The sequence below is a fragment of the Sphaeramia orbicularis genome, chromosome 15, assembly GCF_902148855.1.
Source record: "Sphaeramia orbicularis chromosome 15, fSphaOr1.1, whole genome shotgun sequence".
Lineage (NCBI taxonomy): Eukaryota > Metazoa > Chordata > Actinopteri > Kurtiformes > Apogonidae > Sphaeramia > Sphaeramia orbicularis.
In genome coordinates this window covers 49,008,954-49,031,729 of record NC_043971.1, presented here as the reverse complement: position 1 = coordinate 49,031,729, position 22,776 = coordinate 49,008,954, and the positions used below count along the sequence as shown (strand labels likewise).

The 22,776-nt window shown below is 39.4% G+C and overlaps 1 protein-coding gene across 1 annotated transcript; it reads right to left on the bottom strand.

Annotated features, from left to right (window-relative positions):
• Window positions 1–1,292: 1,292 nt before the first annotated feature.
• polr1c (RNA polymerase I and III subunit C) lies at window positions 1,293–12,430 on the bottom strand. Its single transcript, XM_030155906.1, has 9 exons — window positions 12,324–12,430; window positions 11,991–12,062; window positions 10,798–10,905; window positions 10,524–10,656; window positions 6,729–6,860; window positions 6,453–6,605; window positions 5,647–5,796; window positions 3,104–3,220; window positions 1,293–1,635 (listed from the first exon to the last, which is right to left on the bottom strand). The coding sequence occupies exons 1-9, from the start codon at window positions 12,393–12,395 to the stop codon at window positions 1,517–1,519; spliced, it is 1,056 nt and encodes a 351-aa protein (XP_030011766.1). The 5' UTR covers window positions 12,396–12,430; the 3' UTR covers window positions 1,293–1,516.
• Window positions 12,431–22,776: the final 10,346 nt, after the last annotated feature.

Here is a 22,776-nt window from a genome sequence, read left to right as displayed (position 1 = left end):
ACTCTCACCCAATTAGACTCCTCATAGCTGCAGTTAGCTGATTATTACTTCCACTGTAGTCTTGTTTTCGTACTCCTAGCCTTTGGTATTCACATACGGTTCTGTATCCTTGGCCACTTCATTTTTAAAAAGTGGGTCTCCAGTAAAAGTGTTCTACATTGTCCCCTGGGCTGCTTCTGATCACCTGTCAAAACACCTAGCATGACTTTTTCAGGGAAGAGAGATCATTTACAATTTCTGGAGTAAGTCATAGTTAGAGAAAATTTTTATTTAACTTTAAAGCTATACTGTATGATGTGGCATTTTACACTTTTCTTTTGTAATGTTAAAATGCTCCTAATAAGTGTGTGTCAAACTAAAATGTAAAAGAAATCCACCAGGTATTGAAACTCAAAAATGTTTAATTCTGATATATTTCCGATTAAAGTTTGACCAATCATTTTATTCGATCCAAATAAAATAATTGGCCGAGCCTCCTGTCAGTCATCCATTACCGCCATCCCGCATCCAATATGGGTACCTCTGAATCTGACATTTCACTCGTGCTGCTTCTCCTGTCACTGACTGCTGTCTCCTGTCTAGGGATGTGAATGGATAGGACTGAAATGCATATGAAGGGGAAAAAAATGGATTTATTAACAGAAACAACAACCAAGAAGAACAAACAGAGAAGCCCAACTGCAGCAGTCTGAGTCTGATGAATGAAGGATGGAAATGAAGTCTGGTGTCATGGACTACAGACAAGTCTGCACAAAGGTCAGCTTTTATGACTGTGGGACTCATACACGTACATGATGTCACACAATGTAGAATTATGTAGGGTGATAAATGTATGGACTATGAAACTTCAAATGTCGGAAAATTCGGAAATTGGAAAATTCATGGAGTCCGCGTGCTCACAGTGCATACACCCATCGCCTGGGCACCTCATCGCCCAGGTGATGAGGTGCAGTGAAGACACTGACCCAGTGCTGCGTAGACCAGACCCTTAAATACAGGGTCTACTAATGAAACAGGAGCCACGGCAGGTGGATGATGTATCTGATTGCTGAGGAAGGGGTCCGCAGCCACACTGAAGTGGACCAGACCTCCATCTCTGCCTCCACCGTGCGCATCTGGTGAGAGGAGGAGAGCGTCAGAGCTCAGGCAGGTTGAAGCGGGCGGGGCTTTGGAGGGAGGCCGGTGGTTCATGTTCAAATTTTTACTAAGTGCTGTGTGAAATGCAAGATCGGTAGGTATAGCTTTAAGTGAACCTCACACAAAATTGGAAAATAAATACAGGCATATTTTCATTCAGTTCCCCAGCAAGTCACTGGGAAGTTTATTCCTCACAATACAGAAACCTATACACATGCGCACGTACACACACACATACATACATACATGTGAAGTCTATGAAATATAAAGAAAACCTTTAACTTTAAATACTTGCTATTCCACCAAAAGCACTGTCAGCAGACCACACTCTGATAGGATGAGGCATGTTCATCATGTGTTGTGGACTAAGCATGGTCAGTCACTCTGTGTCAGTGGAGTCCAGTTCATTGAGGAATCTCTGACACTTGGCCATGAGGACTTTGATGGCCTCTGAGACCAGAATCTCTGGAGGCAGGATGCCCGTCGACTCCACTGTAACTGTGGAATGAGATTAAAGACATTAATCACACACTACACGATAAACCAAAAAGCTATATGATGACAATCCAGGTATCATTCTTTTTTTTTCTCAATAACACCAAAGGCATTTTTTCCATAATTGAGTGCAAATCTAAAAAAGGAAAAAATGGTCTACTTTACTATTTACTTTACCATTACTTTTTATGGACTCGCGTATGTGACCTTTACTTGCTCTCAGTGGATTTGTGGGTTATCCACTCTACAATATTATAAAGTCATGACCTTAATTTGTACAACATTTTGAAATATATGTGTAGTATGTGGACGTACAAATAAAATGGAATTAACCCATAAAGACCCAGTGATACTTTTCTGGCAGTTCCCAAATGATTTTTTTCTCTCTATTTAACCCTTCTTAAGTGATTTATCATTATGTATTATAATATTCTCCTCTGTATTTTGCTTTTTTCAGTGAAAATCAGGTATTTTCCTATATTTAAATTTGCTGATCATGTAGATCACAGGTGTCAAACATGGGGCTCGGGGGCCACATCCGGCCCGCCAAAGGGTCCAGTCCGGCCCCTGGGATGAATTTGTGAAATGCAAAAATTACACTAAGATATTAACAATCATTTTAGTTCAGGTTCCACATTCAGACCAATTCAATCTCATAATAAGCTATAAATACTCACAACTCCAATTTTTCTCTTTGTAAATGTGAATGTTTTCATGTATTTAGACTAAAACAAAGTACAGTTTCGCAAAAACTCTGAATAACCTGAACAAATATCAACCTGAAATGTCTCAGAGAAGTGCAATTTTAATAAAATTCCACCCGTTACTAAATATTTTGTGTATCTGTGGATCCACAGTGATCTGTAATTTATAATGTACATATGGAAATGATAAACTAAAGCATAATAGTGTTAAAATTACAGTTTTTCAGTTTGTTCATGTTATTCACATTGTTTGAAAGGATAGTTTGTAGATGTAAACATTTTCATAATGTAATTTTACTTTTTTCACTGTAAAACAGAGAAAAGTTTGGAGATGACATTATTTATATATTATTATGTTATTATTTCACTGGTCCGGCCCAATTCAGATCAAATTTAACTGAATGTGGCCCCTGAACTATAATGAGTCTGACACCCCTGATGTAGATGTTCATAAATGCTCATATTAAAGTTGAGGGTTATTATATCGGCAACAGAGGAAACTGAAGAAAAAGTGACTTTCAGTAAAGATATCAATAACTGAACACAAAAACAATATTTTGTTTAGTTCCATTTGTCACCCTTTCAGTTTATCCAAGAGATTTCCTCATATTGTACATACTTTGTGGCACATGAAAACCACACAACAGTTAACTCAAGAACTAAACGTATTATAACTTTTTTCTCAGTAGCTACTCTACTACCTGAAGAAATTATAGCACAACTCCAGACTGATACTACTGTTAATATTACGAGTGAGAATTGCGTACAGATGAAATGGTCTCGCACTCGCCCAAGCTTCACCAGGTTCTTCAGGTCATCATGTCGGAGGACTTCTCTACTGCAAGTGTCCAGACGACTGTTCACTACTTTGGCAACCTTCTTCCCTGAGGTGGACAGCATAAGACACACATGATTACAATGTACAAGTCCAAGCCAATACAAACACTCATATCAAACTACAGGTTCATTGCATAATAATCAGTGATATATAACAAGGAAGTTGCAGATTGGACCAGTCTTTCCTCACCTTGACCTCCCCTATGGTGGCCACTGAAACCACAAAAGGCCCTTGTTTGAGCAAGTGTTTAGTTTAGTCTGGCAACACAATAGAGCAAAACTGAGCCAGTTTTGGGTCCAATTTACTTGTCCAGTGGGGACATTCTCACGATTGAGTAGACGTCATCAAGTAGTGGATGTTTACAGGTCAATATCATAACTGTACTAGTGAACAGAAAAAAAGCTGGTAGATGATTAGGTGAACACAGAAAATGGACATCTAACTTCTAGCAAACAAGAAGCAAAACTAGAAAAGCGCAGACCTCTGCCAAGGATGATCAGTACCCCCCCCATCACCACCAAAATTTAATCATTTGTTCCTTGTGGCAGTATCAACATTTCCTGAAGTTTTCATCCAAATCCGTCCATATCTTTTTGAGTTATCTTGCACACGGACAGACAGACAGACAAACCAATGCCAGCAAAAACATAACCTCCTTGGCAGAGGTAAGAAAAAAAATAAACAAATGAATACGGATCACTAAACATTAATAAATTGAGAATTTATTGATTTTAATAAATTACTCAATAAATCTGGAACGGAACGCCAAACTGTGATAAATAAAAGTAATTCTCGGTGTAATTTTTGTTATTTTACCCTCCAAATTACTAATCTCCAATTGAGAAACCTAACATTAGCCTTACATCAATCAATATGAAAGACAAGCCCTGCTGATGCTGCTGGTTTACAAAACATTCTGTCAGCGCTGCTTAATCACCCTCTACAGACTTTGACTAAACTCTTTCCATTTTCCTAATCAGGAAATGTCACCAACATCATGCTGTATGCATGAGGCTGAAGCACACTGGCCTCACACCTGTCTTAAACTGACAATAAAACTTTATTTCCAGCTTGTAATGCAAAAAGTATTAGTTCTGGTAGGCTAGTAGGTGATTTATACAATAAAATTGTACTGTAATGCCGGATGCTAGTGTGGTGAAAAAAATCTGTTGATAAAGAACACAACAGTCAAAGCTGGTCTTACGTGTGAGTTTTATTCACCCCTTGTAAGGAGGACCCCTCTCTAACAAAAGCACAAAGCTAAAGTGTAAGAGGAAAAAGGGTAAGGAGGAACACAGGCAGTGAGGTTTTATACACAGATGTCAGATATGACCAGCCTAAGTGACCTGGGTTTGACAGTTACATAAGTGACACATTTTGCCATTACTACTACTATGAAACACAAGAATGTTTATTTTGAGTTGAAAAACATGGCTGACTTTTTTTTCCAACGAATATACTCTAATGAAAACACAATTATTAACATTACAGGGTGGGGAAGCAAAATGTACAATATTTTGAGGCAGGGATTGAAAGACAGTGTATGACCAATTAGTTTATTGAAAGTCATGAGAATTTATTTGCCACAAGAAAACTGACATAATAGAAAATGTTTTTATTCTATGTGTCCTCCCTCTTTCTCAATAACTGCCTTCACATGCTTCCTGAAACTTGCGCAAGTGTTCCTCAAATATTCGGGTGACAACTTCTCCCATTCTTCTTTAATAGTATCTTCCAGACTTTCTCGTAATAGTTTTGCTCATAGTCATTCTCTTCTTTCCATTATAAACAGTCTTTATGGACACTCCAACTATTTTTGAAATCTCCTTTGGAGTGACGAGTGCATTCAGCAAATCACACACTCTTTGACGTTTGCTTTCCTGATTACTCATATGGGCAAAAGTTTCTGAAAAGGTATGGATAATAGTGTTAGGTATGATTATGACATCAATATATGTTTGGTTTCAAAACAATTGACGTAGTGCCTGCTGAGAAAAAACAACTAAATGTTCATTGTAAATTTTGCTTCCCCACCCTGTACTAGCGCGTTGACTCGTGGGGATCCACAGGTCCTAGATGTGGTAGTTTTTATGCTGTTGTATATTCGTGCATGCTTGTACCGCATTTGTCCTGCAGTTACCACCAAAGCGTTCTGGGTATAGCAACGTGATTATAAGGCTATTGTATTCCAAAATTACTAATATCTCCCAAAATATTGGTCCTATCAACTTGCTGTTTTTGCTAGTCTGTTCCTTGACTAAAAATACATAAATATACGAAACTGCAGCAGTCAGCTCTTTCCAGATTTTGTGTGACTCCTGAGACACACATACATGCACGCACACACACAGAGGCCACTTGGCTTTTATAATATATTGTATTTCTGCAATTGAATACAGCTATCTTACTCACTAGTCCTTTTGGGGGCTATAAGCAAACAGATGACAGATAGATGTACAAGTTCTGTCTCACCATTTACATCTTCCAGGTCTATGACTCCTCTGGAGAAGCAGCGTTTCAAGCGCTCGGCCTTCTCTCCCTCCACTGGCTCCAGGATGGTGATTTCTGGGAGCAGTCTGTAACTCGCTGTGGCCACCGGGGAGAACTTTGCATGATCCTTACCTGGAAACGCAACAGATCATGTCACACAATGGTGAGTGTTTGTGTGTGTGTGTGAGAAAGAGAGCTTTATTCAGAATAAGGGTCAAGTAAGTCAAATAGATACATATTTGGATACTTGCACTCATTAAATTATCATTCAGCCATTTCAGTGAGCATGTCATTACACTCAACAAAGACTTCCAACGTGTGCTGTTTTGTCACTACAGCTATCAATCTATTGATTATTTTCTTTGATTTAAACAATACAACTAATACAACAAAGAGCAAAAAAAAAAAAAGTAAAAATGTGAAACAGACATGTATGAAAATGATAAACAACTTGTCCTTTATTCCAGAACCAGCTGAAAAAACAATCACAAAAAGTATAAAAGTAAAAACATATACAAAAAATATCTGTATAGAAATAACAGTATAAATTAATAGAAAAGTGAACATATAGACATTTTCTGCCTTTTTGTCCTCATTTCTTCTGAGCTACGTTCGATACTGTATTCTGTTTGTGTTGATCCTAGCATCATGTGCATCACATTAAGCATTTGTGGGAAATACAACAGTGGAACTAATGTTTAGTGACAGCAAAATTAAGGATACAAAGATTCGATTCAGGAAAAGTGTAATTAGATAATAAAAAAGATATTTTCAAACTTGTTTCTTACCAAGGCCTTTCACACAGTGCATAACAATGTCCAGCTCCTGCCCCGGCCTCAGCTGAGCTATCAGGATGTCATCATGTACTGGTGCAATCATGCTGTCTGCAAACACATCTGCCTGGTTACCAATGGGAACCCACTTTATATCTCTGGAATAAACTGGGACAAACACAAAAATTCTTTCTCACTCACATATCAGTACCTTGTAAGTTTGTTGACCCTTAGCCTCCAAGTTATTTTTTCAATGCTAACGCAATCCCACTGCATTTTGCTGAGACCTACCCATGTGGTTAAGATAGAGCTCTCGTGGATCTGACGTGTCTTTACTGGCTCTAGGGTTTCTGCTACATTTGATCTTGAGCTGTAGCTGAATTGTGTCTATTTCTGAACCTTCCTCTTCTGTGGACTCTTCTCCTGGAAGAAACAAAGGAACATAAGGACATTTTCAAATTTTCCACTCATCCATCCAGTTTTAAAAATAAATTAATCTGAATCAATGAATGTCAAACTCAAAACAATAAATTGCGATTTTGTACATCAAAAGAACTACAAAAATCCAAGTGGGAATGATTTGTAACTTTTAAGATATTTTCCCTCAAAGCCAACCATTCTTGTTTAGAAAACTGATATTTAACATTGATAACTGAAGTCGTCTCTTGGATGAGAGAAAGAACATTTTCAAGAGCTAAACCAGTCCAGTTGAACCAAGAACTACCAGGAAGAATGATGACCTGGGCAAATGAGAACCTACACAGACATTGATAACTATTGTTGGCAACTTCTATTAATACAGACTGTTTGAAAAAAACATTCCTTTCCAACAATTACTCATCTAAACCAATTGATATGTCCAATTTGAACCTAGACCAATATAATCATGGCCAAGCAAAATTAAGACTTTATAGCATAGAGAAAAAAGTCCAGACAAATAAAGAACCTTTCTCATCCTTAGCCCCTTTTCCACTGCAGGAACTATTCCCAGGAAATTTGAAAAACCTCAGCATGTTTCCACTGAAATTACCTGGGTAAAAACTTTCACCTTGACCTCAAACTTTCCCTGAAAAAAGTGCTGGGTAGGGGGTGGGACTTTTCAGATTCACTGGAATTCATGGGGGCAGGGCTGTGTGCTGAAGAATGCTGATTGGTGGACCATCCTTGCAGCGTTCCACAACTTACGTTTACTCCATTTGTGTTTTGATCATTTGAAAAATGGAACAAAAGAAGAGAAGATATGAGACATGGAAGGACTACAAGGACCATTTGCTGAATACATTATTGAGGTGAAGTCATGCCCTGCATATTCGTCTCACTCCTACTAGCGCATTGCATCTGTCTGACCATTTGAATACATTAAAGTGGGTATTCTGCAAATACACTCAAAAGAAATACAGTGGGACTTCGAATCGGCGACTGGAAACAACCAAGCCTCATTTGAACAAATAAATGAACTTGTGGAAACGCAGGGCACACAATTTACCAGGAATTATTTTACCCAGGTAAATAAGTTCCTGGTAATAAAAGTTCCTGGGAAACTGGTGGAAAAGGAACTAAGGGCTTATGTACCCTTGAGCAAGGCACTTAACACCCCCCCCCCATTTGTTTCATGAGTGCCTGACATGACAAGCCCACTGCTCCTAGCATGCAGTGTGTGTGATGCATGATCTAGTGATGGGTTACAGGCAAAATAAAGATTCTATTCTAATTAGTCAACATATATCCTGTCCACACAGTCTCCCCCAAAGCTAACACTGCAGCTCCATCCCTCAGTATATACCTACTAAACTGAGTAGCTTGTTCTCATAGCTAGGTAGCAGATAGCTGGCAAACAACAGACTAGCATCCTGAAACATACAGTAAATGCATACACTCCTGATCAATATTTTAAGACCAATTGAAAAATTGCATAAATTTACATTTTACTCTGTTGGATCTTAGAAGGTTCTAAGTAGAGTTTCACAATGCATAAACAAGAAATGGGAGTGAGGCAAAAAAAATTTGGAGTAACCAATTTATTGAAAACAACAGTTAAACTGAAATAGGCTGTTCATCAGCTGATCAAAAGTTTAAGACTACAGCAGTTAAAAGCCAAAATCTGTGCAAAAATACGGATTCAATGTCATTTTCTGTTAGGTATTCACACTGTCATGACCTCCTGATGGCAAAGGCAAAAAAGCTTTGTCTCTTTGAACATAGTCGGATTGTTCAGCTGCATAAGCAAGGCCTCTGGCAATGTACTATTGCTGCTGAGGTTGGACGCAGTAAGACAGTCATTTTGAATTTCTTCAAAGATCCTGAGGTTATGGAACAAAAAAGTCAAGTGGTAGACCTAAAACAATATCACCGGCACTGAGCCAGATGATCCAATTGGCTGTCCATCATCGGGACAATCCTCGACCCAAATTCAGGCCGTTACTGGTGCTGACTGCAGCCCAATACCCATCAGACGGCATCTGCCAGAGAAGGGCTTTAAGAACAAAAAACGTGTTCAAAGGCTTTGTCTCCTTCAATGTCACAAAATTGCTCGTTCGGACTTTGCAAGAGGACACCAAACATGGGACATTGAAAAGTGGAAGACAGTTTTATTCTGTGATGAGGAAAAAATTAACCTTGACATTCCTGATGGCTTCAAATGTTACTGGCATGACAAGGAAATCCCACTGGAGATGTTTTCTAGGTGGTACAGTGAAGGGGGCACCATCATGATCTGGGGTACTTTTACCTTCAGTGGAACAATGAAGCTTCAGGTTGTGCTGGGGAGTCAAGCAGAGGCTGGTTATGTGGAGATGTTGCAGGGGGCATCCCTCATGACTGAGGGCACTGGTCTGTGGTAATGACTGGGTTTAAAAACAGGACAATGCTGAGGTTCACAATGCCCACCTGACAAAGGACTGAGAACAGAGGAATAATGTCACTCTGTTGGACCATCCTGTGTGTTCCCTCGATCTAAATCCAATTGAGAACATTTAGGGATGGATGGCAAGGGAAGTTAACAAAAATGGACATAAGTTCCAGACAGTGGACTCAAAATGACTCTTACTGCATCCAACCTCAGCAGCGATGGTACATTGCCAGAGGCCTTGATTATGCAGCTCAACAATCCGACCACATTCAGAGAGACAAAGCTTTTTTGCCTTTACCATCAGGAGGTTATGACAGTGTGAATACCTGACAGAAAATGACATTGAATTCACATTTTTTCACAGATTTTGGCTGTGGTCTTAAACTTTTTATCAGCTGATGAACAGCCTATTTCAGTTTAATTGATGTTTTCAGTACATTGCTTATTCAAATTTTTTTTGTCTAATTCCCATTTCTTCTTTTTGAATAGTGAAACTCTACTTAGAACCTTCTTAAGAGCCAACACCACAAAATGTAAATTCTTGCAATTTTTCAACCGGTCTTATAATTTTGATCAGAAGTGTATATATAGATGCCATTGTTTTAGAGCTAACAGTCATCAAACTGTGAAGGGGTGAAGCAATTTCTGAAGAGTTTTGGTACAAAGATTACTAATATTACCTGGCTTTGCTACTATCATTTACGTTACTTAAATTACAACATTTACAATGTTGAGCGTTTTCTTTTGGCCCTACTGTTACAGATCAATCTAAGTTTATCACCCTAAACTAAACTCGGGTGACATACTTGCTTACAGAAAATTTGAGTGTTGGAGATTTTTCTACAGAAGTGTGAAATTTTATAATGAGTGAAGTCATTGGATGCATTTGAAGCAAGAAATTTACAATAAATCAGAAGGAGTTTCGTGATAAAATCCCAGAGGGTGTAGTCTTGACTGGTCCAGTAATAAATCCTAAATCTCTGTCTTATCTGGGACTGAAACAAGACAATTCTGAATAGACACCAAGACTTTCAAAAATAGATCAAAACACAAAGGTGAAACACCATCTGTCTGAATCAGGTCCACCGGCATGTTAGTTACATGCTAACCCTAATCAGAATCAACCTGTACTAATAGAGATATCCATAGGCATATTCACAGCTCGATGATGAGCGAAATACTACTGACAGGAGTGATGTGGGACTTTTTAGCCAACTTTTGCACACATGTTGTTATACCAGTGTTCCTGTACTCAAAGAGACGAGGATCAGCTTTGATAGGTATCAAGCCCAATCTGTGGGCCAGCACTTCATCCTGGACGATTGATGTGTTGTTGTAGATGAACACCTTTTCTATTGCCATGGTGGGAACCTGCAAGAACAAACCAGACCAGTGTGTGACAATTGATCATCTGCTTTCAAATATTTGGTGTATGGGTGCATGGAGATGGCAACTTGTTAGGGCAAAAGGATTTGATTCCAACATCAGTTTTATTGTGCAAACACATCTCACCTCTGCCAGTAGGATCCTTCTGAAGGCATTAGCAATGGCTGCATCAATGCCCACCATGTCAAACTCCATACTGCTTTCATCCATTTGGACCACATCAATTCTAAAGTTCTACAGAAACAGGGATGTCAACAGATATATTGTTTTTCTTACAATTACTTTATACATCACATGAATTAAATGTAAGACTCTCCAAAGTCAAGGTGAAAAATAAAGTAAAATGCATCACTTTTTGATTATTGGGTATAAAATGTTAATCTAAATATATTCAACATGTGAATTCATCCTCTTTGACTCAATGTCATTTGAAATATGAGGACATAGCTGAAACATTCAAATGTGTGTCCATTTTCCTTTTTTTAAACATCCCATACTTCTCTGTACAGTGTTAAAACCTGCCACATATTTTCTCTTGTTAAAACATGTACAAAGTCTTTTAAAGGGTGAGTGTGACCTGAGGGTCCAGGGTCACACATATTTAGCATTTATTCAACACTTGTTGTGACGGACATGACACCAGGATCAACACAAACAACATGGAGCTTAGCTCAGAAGGCACGAGGACAAAAAGGCAGAATGTCTATATGCGCACTTTTCTTCATTAGAACCATCACTTACTCCTTTAAACTTTTAAGCTTTCACACAAACATAAAAAATATTTGGCTTTATTTTATTTTTTCTTAACTTGTATGTTAGTTAGATGTTCAGTTGTTAGTTGGATCCAAATATGTTGAAGACCGCAGTGCACATATTGTTTGTAGATGTCATTTGACCTTGTTGTTGTTTATATCTATAGATGCTTTAGTATACACTTCTATACTTTTGTTATTGTAATTTCTATACAGATATTTTCTGTATATGTTTTTACTTTTATACTTTTTGTGAATGTTGTTTCCGCTGGTTCGGGAATAAAGGAAAAGTTGTGAGTCATTTTCAAACGTGTCTTTTTCACATTTTATTATTTTTTTTCCCGCCTATTCAAATAACTGTTTAATCGAAGAAAACATTTAATAGATTAATTGCTTACATAAATAACCGATAGCTGTAGCTCTACGCTAGATGGCTACTAATCAGAAGTGCCAATTCCGGTAGGATACTGTGGAAATTTACATGTTAAACACTGTTTTGCGAACATGGTCTGAACGCTGCCCTTATGATAGTGACGGTCTGAATAAAGTAAATACTTTACTTTTTACCTTTTGAAAATTCTGCATATTCCACGTGTCATCATAGCCAGGGTAGTTTCCAGGGAAGTCCGTGGTGTGAACCTGAAATCAGTAACACAACAGACTCCGTGAAAAAGTCACTCATTTTGTCACTCCCTGTTGTTACTATTTCTACATGAGTATGCTATAAACTGATTTAGGATGAAGTGTAAAACTGTGTCCCTGAACTGTGTGGAGGGTTTAACAGGACGCCCTGGCCTGTTTAGTTAGCTAATACGAAACAACTACAATGGCAACAGCTCGGCAGACCATATAATCAGTGAACACGAGAGGTAACTCATTGTGTTTTTAATCCTCACTAACGTTTTTCACACCAAATTCTCCCAGAATTATTCGAGTCCTGATTTCTTCCACGCTCTTCATAGTCGCCGCCATTTTTTCTCTTCACTGACTCCGCCCACAACAATGACACTTCCGCTCGATAACACTTCCGTTCAACGCCACTTCCGCTTTCACTACGTTACAGTCTTGGATGATATATATATATATATATATATATATATATATATATATATATATATATATATATATATATATATATATATATACACACACACACACACACACACACACACACACACACACATACATACATACATACATATACATACATATATATATATATATATATATATATATATATATATATATATATATATATATATATATATATATATATACACACACACACACACACACACACACACATTTTTTTGTAGTTAGTCAAGTTAACCCATGATCCTTAAGTGACTCAAAAATGGCCTGGTGAGGTTGTTTTTGTGCAATATCTTTGTAATAAAAGCTTGTTTTTATTTCACATACCAGGTATTCCTCAAAAACATGTTATTCATATCATGCCATTTAAAAGTTATGGACCAAGTTTCGTGTCCTTAATAAGGCTTGAATGAATGATTTTGTGAAAGTGTAGTTTTTGCATTACTACCACAAGTTTCCATAAGTGGGTCAAAAATTACCTGCATTCATTTTCAATGGAATTTCATCTCAACCTCATTCTACATTTATTCATTCTACAGCAAGACCAAAGGAGGTGTAGACGCCATGGACCAAACCCATGGTTTGTACTTACACCTGCAAGTGTCAAATAAACACTCAGGTGTACTGTGGTTCTGTGGCACATACCACCGTGGGCCACTATATTAGAGCATATGGTCCACTATACTTGACATCAGCACCCAGAATACCTACACCTTTTCACAGCTCAGCATTGTGAATTCATGAGTGGTACCACCACTGCATAACAACTCTTCCTCAGTAAGTTTTCAAAGGAGCTTGTCACACCATACAGTGAAGGCGATTGGAAGGTTGCCCCCAACTGCAAACCTCGATCATTAAAGCAATGGGAAAGTGTGGGGTGACAAAACCCATAACCTAGCCACAAGAATCAGACAGGGCCAACCAAAGAGAAAAAGGAGCCAGATCTGCCCAAGTAACAAAGATATTTTTTTAAATTTTAAACTTTGTGTGTAATGTTACTGACATGTACAGTACAACCATTTAATAGATGATTATTTCAAAGAGTGGCAAGTTTTCTTGTCATGTTTGCAACAGTTAATTGAGCCCCATGTCAGTAGCACATTGAACACAGATATCAGGGACAGAGAAGGATTTGATCTTTCAGATATCATCACCTGCACAAAGCCAACACAACCCGATCCTAAAATGGTGAGGCAGAAGCAAACCAAATCTGTTGTCTTTTCTAAAAACTGGTTCACAACTTTTCCTTGGCTGCATTACAGTACCACTTTACAAGGGGTCATTTGTTTCCATTGTGCCAAAGATTATTCAAAACAGTCAACATTTACAAGAAAGTGTGACCCTGCTTTTGTGAGTTTAGGCTTTAGAAATTGGAAAAAGGCAGTACTGTACTTGGTGTTGTGATGGCACAAGCAGTTGTTTCTATCTATCTATCTATCTATCTATCTATCTATCTATCTATCTATCTATCTATCTATCTATCTATCTATCTATCTGTCTGTCTGTCTGTCTGTCTGTCTGTCTGTCTGTCTGTCTGTCTGTCTGTCCGTCCGTCCGTCCGTCCGTCCGTCCGTCCGTCCGTCCGTCCGTCCATCTACCGACCGACCAACCAACCTATCTATCTATCTATCTGGTCGTAGCCGGTCATAACAGCATTTGTGACTGAGGCTTAACTTTGGTGCAGTCGTGGGACTGCACATTGTCCCTGTCAAACAATAAAATAAAACAAAAAATTCTGATCATTCTGATGATTCATAATCATTCATGTGAGAATCATTGATACTGTCATATTGTTCTCATGAAGACTGCTGTTCACATTGTTTTTAAAGCTTGATGATACATTGCACTTAGGAAAATCTAAGTACAACATGAAAAGCCAAGATTTATTCTGTACATTCATGAGTCAACAGGAAGAAGATAGCAGGGTGACATTTAACCTTTTCACTGCTGTGAACTTGGGAGAGAACAACACAATGATTACAGTTTTTCTCCATTGGTTTGGCTCATTTCTTGAAACAGAAATTACATTCTCAAAACTCTATGATCATTTGCCAAAACAGTTTTACAGTGTAGCACAACACCATAGCTCACTTGCAAAAGCTCATATCTCTCCCAAAACTGTTCACTTCAAACTAAATTCCTTTCTCATCTAAATAGTCAGTGCCACCAAAAAGGCAAATATCCTTCTCAGTTGCTTTGGTTTCTTGAAACAGATCGGACGTTCTCAACACTCTTGATGCTGTTACCAAAATAACCTGGATGGTTCAGCACAACACAATGGTTCACCAGCAAAAGCTCATATCTCTCCCAAAACAGTTCAATCATGTGTCAAAACTAATTTCCTTTGTGATATAAATAGGCAGAGCCCCCAAAATGTATTGTCCGTGTGGCATTGTGTAAGCACTGCGAGTCAAAATGCTTAGATGTTTTGTCACTATGGCAGAGGAGCATTGAAATATCCCTTATGTCCACCTCTCAGTCTTAGCCCAGTCCTTCACAAAGATTGACAATGGTTATTGTACTAGTTTTTTTTTTTTTTTGTCTAACTAACAGAATACAATTCTGTATAAAACTGAAAAAATGGGATTTTACAGTAAGAGTAGGTTTGACATCACAGTTTGCACTCATACTACCAAGGAAATTATAACCATTTCAATTCACACACTCATAAAGTAACTTATATGCATCAGAGTAAAAAGAAAATGTATACAGCATAATATACTGTAATATAAACACATCAACAAAAAACAAGGAAAATTATATGTAGCCTAAAGTACTGTAATTAAAGCTTTCAGAACTAACATTTCTTCTCTGGTCGCTTTCCTCAAACTCCCTCTCCTGGACACTGTCCTCAAACTCCTGGTCATTCTCCTCACCCTCTTGACCGTCCACACACTGCTGTCTGTATGGCTACAGATTCTTGTCCACATCACAGTGTATATTTTCCACTGCAACCATCCCCTACACTGATCTCCTGTAATGTCTTCACACATAGTGTCCATTGCATGGAGCAGGAACCTCTGATTTTGAGCCTGATTCTCATACACTCTCCACCTCTAAACAGAGAAAAACTCCTCAATAGGATTGAGGAAAGGAGAGTAAGGTGGTAGAAACACCATGTCCATCCTTGGATGAGTTGTGAACCAGGCCCTGATGAGTGGGCCATGGTGGAAATTTATATTAGGCCCTTTTCCACCGCAAGAACTTTGAGCATTACCCTGAACTTTAGAAAACCCCGGTGCGTTTCCATCTAAAAAATCTTTCCCTCACCCCCAGACTTTCCACCAAGAAGTTCCTGGTAGGGAGGTAGTACTTTTCAGTTTGCCAGGAATTCTTAGGGGCGGGGCTGTGTGCTGGAGAACGCTGATTGGTGGACTACACCTGCAGCATTTTAGCATTCCATTCACCTGCCACTAATTGTCCCACACAAGGACATGGTTTGGTTGGGGAGGCTCTATGAGACCTCTCTCATTTTCAGGGATCAAACCTGAAGAAAGGCAGCCCAAGAAGCTGAGCAGCTTCTGTGTGTTTATGGGCCAAGACTGGGGATGTGAGAGGCCACACCATTCTCAGAAATGGCAGCACACATAGTTATATTACTCTCACACTGGCCTGGGACATCCACTGTGGCCCAGTGGCCAATAATACTATGGCCCTTGGCCAGATTAAAGCCAGGTTCATCCAAAAACAGGAGGATGTGAGGAGTCTCGTTTCCTTCCAATGCTGTACTTCTCTACAATAGAGTAAAACAAAATCATCAAATCAGTCATATAGAAGAGTCATACATTAGAGTAACAGAAAATTACATAGGGATGTTCTATGTTCTCCTCCACAACTTCAATATACTACTGGCCACTACTCCAGTGGGTCCAAACCTGGGGTATATGTACCCCTAGGGACAGGCCTACATAGATGTACTACAGGGGGTATTTGAGAGAAAGGGGAGGGGGAAATCATCAATGACTAGACTTACTAAAATGTTACAGTAAAGGCACAGTATTAGATAGATCTGATTGGGAGGGACTTATTGCAGCTCCTTGACCCCTTTTCTTATAGTATGTTATATTCTTCAAAATCAGGATTATAATGATGATTGTATCATACAGTAAGCTGCAGTTTTGTGTTGCAGTTTTAAGACAAAATGCTGAAGTCAAATAAAGCAAATACTTGGATTCAGAAATCAGGTAAAGGGGAAATTGAATCCAAAAAAGTTGGGAACCACTGCTTAATTGTAAAAAGGTTATAATGATAGACAACCAGTGACTTACTTACATGTACATACTGGCATGGCAGCTCTTTCATTCTGTCAGAGTTCAAATGCAGCGGCGCTGGATTCATTTTAGAGATGGGGGGGCTGTCGGGGTTGTTGATTTGAATGACTGTCAGGTGCACATAATTTTGTCACACTGTAGCCTAATGTTGGTGCATATTTTCTATCACAATCATCAGATCAAGTGGAAAAGTAACCTTTGCTACAAGCCTTTGCATCACAGTCTCCCTTTGAGCACTGGGTCGCAATGAATGAGTGAGTGAGTGAGTGAGTGAGTGCTGTGTATGGCGAATGAAAACTTTTAAGCCCATGGGCATGATAGAAAACCCTCTGCACCAATGCTTATATAGCCGGTTCAGTCCAGTCACAACACCATGGACAGCGCTGTTTGTGTGTGTGTTTTTGTGTGTAGGTGTGTGTGTATGTGTACAGCTGCTGCATGATCAATAGAATGCTTGGGGGGAAATTTGGACACCTTTTCAAATAAATTCTGATGCATTAAAAACTTTACTCGCATGTTGATCAGCTGTTTGCCCAGATATTTGAATGAAGCACTAAACAGAAATACAAGAAGCAGAGTGGACCAAATTATTCTTTGGGGCTCAGTTAGTAGAGCGGGTCCTCCATAGTCCAATGACTGAAGGGTCGGCGGTTGTAATCCTGGCTCCGACTGTCCACATGTCGAAGTGTCCATGGACAAGACACTAAACCCTTAATTGCTCCCAGTCGGACCCGGCAACGCCTTGCATAGCGGCAGCTGCCCATTGGTGTCATGTCGGCTTTTGGACTTTGTCTGTCTTTTCTGTTTTGTTTGTCATTTCCTGTTTTATTTTGTTAAGTTTCCCTCATGTGTCTTGTCTGTTGTCTTTACTTCCTCTCCCTGATCGTGTTCACCTTTCCCCTGATTACCTGACTCCTCCCTGATTATCTCCACCTGTGTCCAATTGTCTTCCCACCCTCCTGTGTATTTAAACCCTCAGTCTTCCCCTGTTTAGTTGCCAGTTTGTGCTCTACAACTTGTTGTGTTCACTTACCAGCGTTTTGGATCCTGTTCATTTGTCTGCCGTGTTTGACCCGTTTTTGTCCTTCGACCACTGATTCAGCCTGTTCCTATCCTGCCTGCTCGTCATTTGACCTGGTTCATTACCCGACTCTGTCTCTGCCTACTCCCTTTATTACCTCAGCCTCCACCGATTACCTGTGCTTCGACCTTCGCCTGGATTACTACCGTGAGTCTGCCTGTCCCCCATATACCGTTGCTTGTGTGACTGCTTTTCCGTGTATGACCTGGCTTGTTTTTTGACCACCCTCTGTTTGTCCCTAGTGGGGATTCCGTTGGGGTTTTCTCGGCTCAGCCAAGCCGGTCGTCTGCCGTATTTACCCACAGCCCAGATGTTTTCCCCCGGATCCGGTGGCTTCACAGAAGTTATATTATCTCTGTGTTGTATATCTGTCCCTGTTAAAGTGTTTAATAAAAACACTAAACCTTACTGTTTTTTTGTGGTCTTGCTTTTGGGTTCAGCCTTTGTACTTAGCCTATCACAATTGGTGTACGAGTGCGTGTGTGAATGTGAGGCTTTGTAAAGCACTTTAGGCACTGTGAATGTGTGGAAAAAAGCGCTAATATATTCAAGCTATACCGTATGATGTGGCATTTTTACACTTTTCCTTTGTCATCTTAAAATGCTCCTAATAAGCATGTGTCAAAGTAAAATGTAAAAGAAATCCACCAGGTATTGAAACTCAAATATTTAATTCTCATATATTGCTCATATTTCTGATAAAATTCTGACCAATCATTTTATTTGGTCCAAATGAAATAACTGGCCAAGCCTGGCTGAGCCTCCTGTCAATCATCCATTACCGCTGTCCTGCCTCCGATCCATTATTGCCATCCCCGCATGTGATATGGGTACCTCTGAATCTGACGCTTCACTTGCGCTGCTCCTCCTGTCACTGACCACAGTCTCCTGTCTAAGGATGTGAGTGGATAGAACTCAAATGCACATGAAGGGGAAAAAACGGATTTATAAACAGAAACAACCACCAAGGGGAACAAACAGGAGTCTGGTGAATGAAGGATGGAGATGAAGTTCAGGAGTCTGGTGTCATGGACTCCAGACAGGTCTGCACAAAGGTCAGCTTTTATGACTGTGGGACTCACACAGGTACATGTACTTGGTGTCACACAATGTAGGATTATGTAGGATGATAAATGTATGGACTATGAAACCTCAAATGTCTATGGAAAATTTGTGCTCACAGTACGCGGGCCTTTTGTCTGTGCATCTCATCGCCCAGGTGATGAGGTACAGTGAAGACAATGACCCAGCACTGCACAGACCAGACCCTTAAATAAAGGGCCAACTGATGAAACAGGAGCCTCGGCCAGTGGATGATGTATCTGATTACTGAGGGAGGGGTCCATGGGCACGCTGAAGTGGACCAAACCTCCGCCTCCACCTCCGGTTACACCGCGCACATCAGGTGAGAGGAGGAGAGCGTCAGAGCTCAGGCAGAGGGAAGTGGGCAGGGCTTTGGAGGGAGGCGGGTTGTTCATATTCAAACTTTTACGAAGTGCTGTGAGAAACGCCACTTCAGTAGGTATAGCCTTAAGTGCAGTCCTTTTACCACTCTTTAAAGGTGCGGGAGAATTTCGTGACCAATTTTTCATCACATCTGTAAAACCTCAGTCATAGCCTAAGTATCACGAATCTGTAAATCTTTCTGTGATTACTCACCTGAATCTCTTGCATTACGGTGAACAATTTCATAGTGCCATCCACCATAAACAAACCATGTGTTTACATTCAGCGCCGGGAGGTAGCTCGAGCATCTTCGGAATTTTGTCGAGGCGTGCATTGTGGGAAACGCCGGTTCACAGCAGCTGCTACAGACAGGGGTGCAGAAACAGCAGGAGCTCCCTTCCCTCTATGCATATTCCTCCAGCCGTTTCTGCATTTCAGCCGTTTCTGCGTCATGTTTGTTTCATCCATATAATATCATATGGTCGTGCTGCCACTGTTGCTGTCAGGCGGTGATGCAAGCCTTCGCTTCCCACAGCGCATGTCGAAAATTCCGAAGATGCCTGAGTGACCTCCCAATTCTGTTTGTAAACACATGGTTTGTTCATGGTGGATTTCACTTTGAAACTGTTCACTGTAATGCAAGAGATTCAGGTGAGTAATCACAGAAAGACTTACAGATTCGTGATACTTAAGCTATGACTGAGGTTTGACAGATTTGATGAAAAATTGGTCACAAAAATCTCCTTCACCTTTAATCTTATGAAAAAAAACCAATAAAAAAAAGGAAAAGTTACATCCACCTACTGTTTAATCCAGTCAGGGGCGTAGAATTGCATAGGAACACTAGGGACACGTCCCTACCAGTATCCAGCCACTACTGTGTTGTCCCTATCAATACAACCATAGTGTTTAGTCAATGCTTATGGTACATAAAGGGTTAATAATCGGTCTCTGCTAGAAGTCCCGCCTCTAACCTAATTATCACTCTCCGACTGGCTCTGAGGTTTTGCTATCGTACATGTGATTGGCCGTCCCTGCTGTTACTCCATCTACTTGTAAAAGCTACAGTTACCCGCAAGTTGGACAGGACAAGAGGCAGTTCATATGTTACTCCAACCGCTTAGCGTAAGGTGTCAACATGTTTGCATTTGTTCTGCCTGGGTCACGTCAGCTAGACGGATTTGAATATCAGAGGTGTCATTTACATTTACATTTGTACATGTGTCTGTTTGTGTGTATGCGTGCATGCATGCGTATGTGTGTCACTGTATGCAGGGCCGGTTTGTGGCATAGGCTGATAACTGATAACATGATAATTTCTCATTAACTGTCTTAAAAATAAAGACATGAGAGAAAAAAAGCAAAACAACAACCCCCCCTGTAATTTCTCAGGTGAGCTCTCCCTGCTCACTGTGTGTGTGTGTGTGTGTGTGTGTGTTTTTGTGTGTTTGTGTGTGTGTGTGTGTGTGAGTGACAGAGACAGAGTGGAGCTGAATGACAGTCAGACAGGAGTTGAACTGAACATCAAGGTAAAGGGTGGAGAGTTTATCACCATGAAAAGGCCTTCCAAGGCCTTAACTGCACAGTTTAGAAGAGGAGAGAAGATGAAGCAGAAAAATAATGTGATTATAGAGGTATGTAAGCTTTTATAATGTTAAAAAAGTTTGATGTTACTTGCAACAGCTAGCTGAATGGAAATGAAGCAAAGTTGGCTAATAATGGAACTGTAGATGATTAAGATATGAGATATCTGCTACGGTGTCTGGTTTACTGCTGCTGAACTAGTTTATATATGTTTCTGTCTGGTTTACTGCTGCTGAACTGGTTTATATATGTTTCTGTCTGGTTTACTGCTGCTGAACTGGTTTATATAGGTTTCTGTCTGGTTTACTGCTGCTGAACTGGTTTATATATGTTTCTATCTGGTTTACTGCTGCTGAACTGGGTTATTTATGTTTCTATGTGGTTTACTGCTGGCTGCTTTGTGCATCTCCTCTCATGCTTCATGTATCTCCTCTTCGTGCCCCCCCCTTGTGTGTGTGTGTTTGTGTGCATGTGTGTGTTTTTTAAGGGGGGGCACCAAATTCATATCTTGCCTAGGGTGCCAAAATGGCTAGAACTGGGCCTGCGTGCGAGTGTTCTTGGTAATTAGGATTTGAACAATGTAAAAGAAAAGAAAACTGGCCATAAGACACTTCTTTAGGAGTCAAAGTGTAAGTTAGTTCGAGGGTACAGAACTGTAGAGGCTCAACAACACAAATATTAAATAAAAGACACTATTTAATGCCAAATAGATACACTTTTTTAAAGTTATTTTTTTTACTTATTTTCATATATTTGTATGGAAGACAACTGTTTAAAAAACACAAATAAAGAAAATTTGTAGGGAAAATACAAAAAAAACCTCAGATTCTAGATGCTCATGTGATTTTATCCATATTTTTGGAATAAATTACAATAATATTAATTGAAAGTAAAAGCCTTTTTTGCTCAGGCAGTAACTGTACCATCAAACTGTAGGATCATCGTATTCATAATCTGTTCATATGTCATGTATCAACATATTTATGTCAGGTGACAGACATTAGAGAGGAGGGAGGAGGCAGAGGAGGAGGTAGAGGAGGCGAAGCTGGAGGAGATAGAGGAGGAGAGGCTGTAAATTCACAGGTGAGGTTAAATAATGATGGATATGTTAGTCATGAGAATAAAACTGCAGAATGCACTAAATTCTTGCATTGTCTTTAGATATTCATATATGCATTATAAACATGTCAGTTACAGAATTTTTTTCTGACTATGATTGTTTACTTGAAATTATGATTGCAAATGCAAAAAAACATCAACTCTCAGGAGTGCTGCCTTGGAGCACTTTTCTGTCCCCACCAATATCAAAATCAAACCTGCTCCCTTGAATCCAGTCACGTATAATGTAACCTAAAGCGCCAGGTTCTACCATATGATATAACCTAGGGTTACTTGCTTCAAAACAGTTTATATAAACATATGTAATTCTGTAATACATTACAGACATTATGATCTTAAATGTAGGGAATGTTGCATGAGTAGAACAAAAACCTGTGTGTCAAGATGACAACTAACAAGACAAAAAACAAACGGCAGAAAATGTATAGATTTGTAAAGTGTTTATTATTATATTGTTTTTGAACATTTATATTCACTATTTTAAAGGTTCAGTGTGTGATATTTAGTGATATCCACTGATGAATTTGCAGAATGCAACCCAATGAATACCCCCCTCTCCTCCTCTACAGTTCCCAATGAAAGCACAAAGGTCTTCATTAAAGCCAGAAAATGTTTTGTTGCTTTTTGACTTTTTTGTTAAGGGAATTTTAACTCCATAGTAACTACATAGTAGGTGACAGTATTGCACCTTTCCACTGAATAATAACTGCTGTAAAATGGAAAAAAAAAAAAAAAGAGTAAGTTTCAAGTCCAGACACTG